The following is a 4,360-nucleotide window of genomic DNA, read 5'->3' on the forward strand; positions in this document are numbered from 1 at the left end:
TATCATGAAAAATCTTTTCTTTTATTTGTTTTACATACAAGAACAACAACAACAATTATAATAATAGTTTTTTTAGTGATATTTGATATTATGTCATTACTTTTTTATCAAAAGTTCTTGTACAAGAACATTGTTTGTTATCATATATTGAGTCAATGTTTTAGAGTATCTTTTTTTACCTTGTTATACTTTCATCTATATATCATTTTGTACACAAGAAAGGTGTTAAATATTTTTCTAAAGTATCTGATTTTTTGGCTTATGATATATTCATGTTCCTAAATTAATATAGACTAGAGTCAATAGTTTTTTTTTATTATTAAACAGTGAAGTAGATGAATATTGAAAATATGCAACATGCTTTACAATATATATATATATAATACATGTCCCTATATATTTCAATATTAATATCAAATTTAACTCAATCATATAACTAACTGGTTATAAAATATGTGATCTTACGTGCAGAGCACGTGCTTTTTACTAGTTTATATAAATGGAATGAAGTAATTTGGATTATTATCTTGTGATTTTGAACTACCAATCTCTTCTTGTGCTGATTTCTTCCATATGACTTGAATTCTTTCTTACTTCGGTATATTTAAGTGGCTTAAATTATATTTCCACTAAATTTCTATGATCAGTATAAAATTTATATAGCATCACATGTTGTGCTTACCCCATAACAGAGGATCCACGTCGGTTCTTTTGTTTGTTTGTTTGTTCATAGTCAAAACTCAAAAAAATGTTGTCATTTATTAAAGTTCAAGTTAAAAATCAACAGAATACAACACAAGATTTTGATCCTACAACTGCAGAAAATGTTTACAAAAGAAAGAATAGCTTAATCTGCTCAAGCTTCTTCAACTATTAGGCTTGAGGGACTGCATAGATACTGCTTCAAACGGCTCATTTCATGAGCTACATCTAGCATTGTTGGCCTGGTGCCAGGATTGTTCTGTGTACAGATAAGTCCAAGTTCTATCAATTCCAATATGACATCCCACCATATCCTTTGGTCGACGAACGGGCACGTTTCCGGTTGTGTAGACCTCAGCTTTATAGCCTCCTGAATGATCGGCTCGAGCTTATGGGGGTAACAACTCTTGATCCATTCCGGCAGGCTGGAACCTTGCTGGAAAAGCACGTCCGTGGGACGTTTCCCCGCGATGATCTCTAATAAAAGGACGCCGAAGCTATATACATCTCCTTGTGGAGAAGCCCTCTTTCCCATCCCATATTCTGTCATTTACATTACAAAAGAAGTGCAAACTTTACATTTCTGTGCTTAAGATCCAAAATAAAACTGTGACTAAGTTATATTAAAACTTCCAAGGTTTTTTTTTTTGTACTTACCTGGTGCAATGTAGCCGACTGATCCACATAGCAGGCCTTCTGTGGAGTCACAGGACGCTGAATCGTAGGCCGATGAGCTATCATCGCCGCCTTTTACTAGTCTTGCAATGCCGAAATCAGTGACCAAAGCTCTCATATCGTCGTCCAGAAGAATATTGCTCGGTTTAAGATCACAATGCACCACTTTCACTGGAGAATAGTGATGCAGATAGGACATCCCTTCTGCTACATCACTGCAAATGCTCACCAATTGAACAAGATTCAGCCCGTTTTTCGATCCATGGCTTGGATACAGATGATTTTCAAGACTTCCATTTCCCATCAGAGGAAGAACAAGGGCCTTAAAATCTGGCCTGCTGCATGTTGTTATGATCCGGATCAGATTTCTGTGCCGAGTAGTTTTCAGAACTTGGCACTCCCTCTTAAAGCTACCAGTAATAATCTCTCCAGCTACTTTCGAATGGAGTACCTTAACCGCGATGCTCGTGTTATCCTGAAGAATTCCTTTGTAGACATGCCCGAAGTTACCTGATCCAATAAGGCTTGAACTGCTGAATCCTCCGGTAGCTTCAATAAGCTGTCTACGAGATATTCGCGGGTATTTCACCTCGTCCCTTGATTCTTCGTCGTCTGGAATGTCCTTGCCTTCTAAAATGGGCAGTTTCTGCCTCCGTTTCGCTCTCTGTACAAGAGGATATCCAACTAAACAGAAAATGGGAGCGATAACTGATGAAAGGAGGAATGCTATCAAGAAACTGCGAACGCGTTTTCTGCGACACTTTCGCAAGCCTTTTATTGAACCGCAAAGCCTTTCATTACCCAAGAAAGAATCGGCTGTTAGTGAGGAAAACGAACCATTTTTAGTTATTACTCCATAGAAGTTGTTGTTAGAAAAGTTCAGTGTCTTCAGAGTGGATGATTGCTGGAAGGATTGAGGTATTTCTCCGTCGAACCGATTGCCGGACACATCAAGTTCTTGAAGATAAGGCAAGTTCCCTATAGATTCTGGGATTTGATCTTCCAGAAAATTATGTGACAAGTTGAGATACTCAAGAGCAATGCAGCTACCAAGTTGCGAAGGCAACGAACCCGACAATTTGTTTAGCGAAAGATCAATGGCCAACACCATATCCATTTTACTGAGCTCTAGAGGAATCTGCCCACTCAAGAAATTGCTAGACAAGTTCAAATACAACTTCAAACTACGCAATCCAGCAACTTCACTTGGAATTGCCCCTGACACTCTGTTATGAGAAAGGTCAAGAATCTCCAAGTTTATGCATTTTCCGAGGCTCGGCGGAATGGTCCCTGAGAGCTGGTTGTCATACAGCAACAGCCTTCGTAGCTGCACAAGATTCGCAAAACTATCCGGGATTATACCAGAGAGCTTGTTTTTTGACAGATCAAGAAGGCCTAAATGCGGCATATTGCCGAAGGCGGATGGAATGTTACCGGATAGGGAGTTATTTGATAAGTATAGCCTCTCTAATTTCCCAATTTGGCACAGCTCAGAAGGGATTGAGCCATTCAACAGATTACTAGACAGGTTCAAGAGGGTGAGGTTTTCAAGATTCGAAATCTGTGGAGGTATGAAACCCGAAATCCAGTTATCATCAAGATTTATCTGCACAAGATTAGTGGAGAGAGCACTGATAACAGAAGGCAACTCTCCTCCAAGATGGTTTCCTGCAAGATCAAGTTCTTGCAAGTAAGAGGCATTTACCAAAGACTCGAAGAACGGTACAAGATCAGCATTACCACCATGACTTGAAAAGTGATTGTAGGACAAGTAAAGAAATTTCAAATGCAACATTTTGCTCAAAATCTTGGACGGCAACTCCCCACTCAGTGAATTGTACTCCAAGTCAAGCCATTCGAGATTTGAAGAATTCGAAAGGGCTAAAGGAACCTCCCCAACAAAGTGGTTAGACCAAAGAAGAAGATACCTCAACTCTCTAAGCTCGCATTGGCTATGGAAAGGTATCTCTCCACTCAGTGAATTATTGGACAAGTCCAAGTACTGCAAAGAAGATGAGCCATTGCAGAAAAGGGAAGCCGGAATATCACCGACGAACTTGTTACTTCCCAGATCAAGATAAACCAGCTCTTTAAGAAGCCCCACCTCCATTGGAATGTTCCCTTCAAGCATATTGGAAGACAAACTCATCTCTTTGAGCGATACAAGCGAACCGACCTCAGACGGAAGCCGCCCCTCGAACAGATTCCACGACAGATCAAGAATCCCCAAGTGTGTGAGATTGAAAAGAGCCGGTGATATCATTCCTCTCAGTGACTTTTGGCTTAGATTAAGCTCTATCACCCTGTTCCCTCTCAAGTCACACCCTACACCAGACCATTTGCAGACATGAACACCAGAATCATCATTCCAACCCTCCAACACGTGCCCCGGATCATCGGTCACCCCCGCCGCGAACGACACGAGGGCGGCCCGATCACTCAAGATTCCTCCAGCCTGATCATTCTCCGAGCACACCACATGCAAAACCACCATCAACCACACGTAATCAAACACGAAAAACCTGCAACAATATCCCATTTTTGTAAAATACCAAAGAATGGTATGATTCGAGCAGATCAACACTTTCAATCTACACGATCAAGATAAAGAATTTGGAACAACAAGAGCCACAGTCCATGTTGACATGCAGCAGCACACTGTTTGAATATATATATATATATCTTTTTTTTTTTTTGCGCCTAACTGGCGTTGAAGGATGGGAACAGAGTGATTTTGGCGCATTAAGATGTTTGAAAAATGGACAACGAACACGTGGGGAAATGTGGTACGATGTTGCTGTGCGAGAGTCGATGGTTTACGCTTTACAAGGGCCCTTTGACATTGGGTGGTTTACATGTCATTAGGCCTAACTATTGGGTGATTAGTGGATGATGAGTCGTGGAGTTTAATAAGATAATTTTGATTATTGTCACGCTTATGTATTGGCTTTGATGATTAAGTAGGCAGCTTTCTTTCTTGGGT

General features: G+C 40.2%; 1 protein-coding gene across 1 annotated transcript; it reads right to left on the bottom strand.

Annotated features, from left to right (window-relative positions):
* Positions 1–768: 768 nt before the first annotated feature.
* On the bottom strand, positions 769–4,004 carry LOC140891751 (putative leucine-rich repeat receptor-like serine/threonine-protein kinase At2g24130). The gene is made up of 2 exons (XM_073300380.1): positions 1,360–4,004; positions 769–1,245 (listed from the first exon to the last, which is right to left on the bottom strand). Exons 1-2 carry the CDS (start codon positions 3,914–3,916, stop codon positions 857–859), a joined length of 2,946 nt encoding a protein of 981 aa, XP_073156481.1. The 5' UTR covers positions 3,917–4,004; the 3' UTR covers positions 769–856.
* Between the last annotated feature and the right edge of the window lie 356 nt (positions 4,005–4,360).

Source organism: Henckelia pumila, chromosome 3 (assembly GCF_033568475.1).
Source record: "Henckelia pumila isolate YLH828 chromosome 3, ASM3356847v2, whole genome shotgun sequence".
NCBI classification, from domain to species: domain Eukaryota; kingdom Viridiplantae; phylum Streptophyta; class Magnoliopsida; order Lamiales; family Gesneriaceae; genus Henckelia; species Henckelia pumila.

Excerpts from the sequence above, each read along its gene's own strand:
- LOC140891751 (XM_073300380.1), bottom strand. The coding sequence starts at position 3,916 with ATGGGATATTGTTGCAGGTTTTTCGTGTTTGATTACGTGTGGTTGATG. Across the intron at positions 1,246-1,359 it reads AGTCGGCTACATTGCACCAG|AATATGGGATGGGAAAGAGG; the intron begins GTAAGTACAAAA and ends TGTAAATGACAG.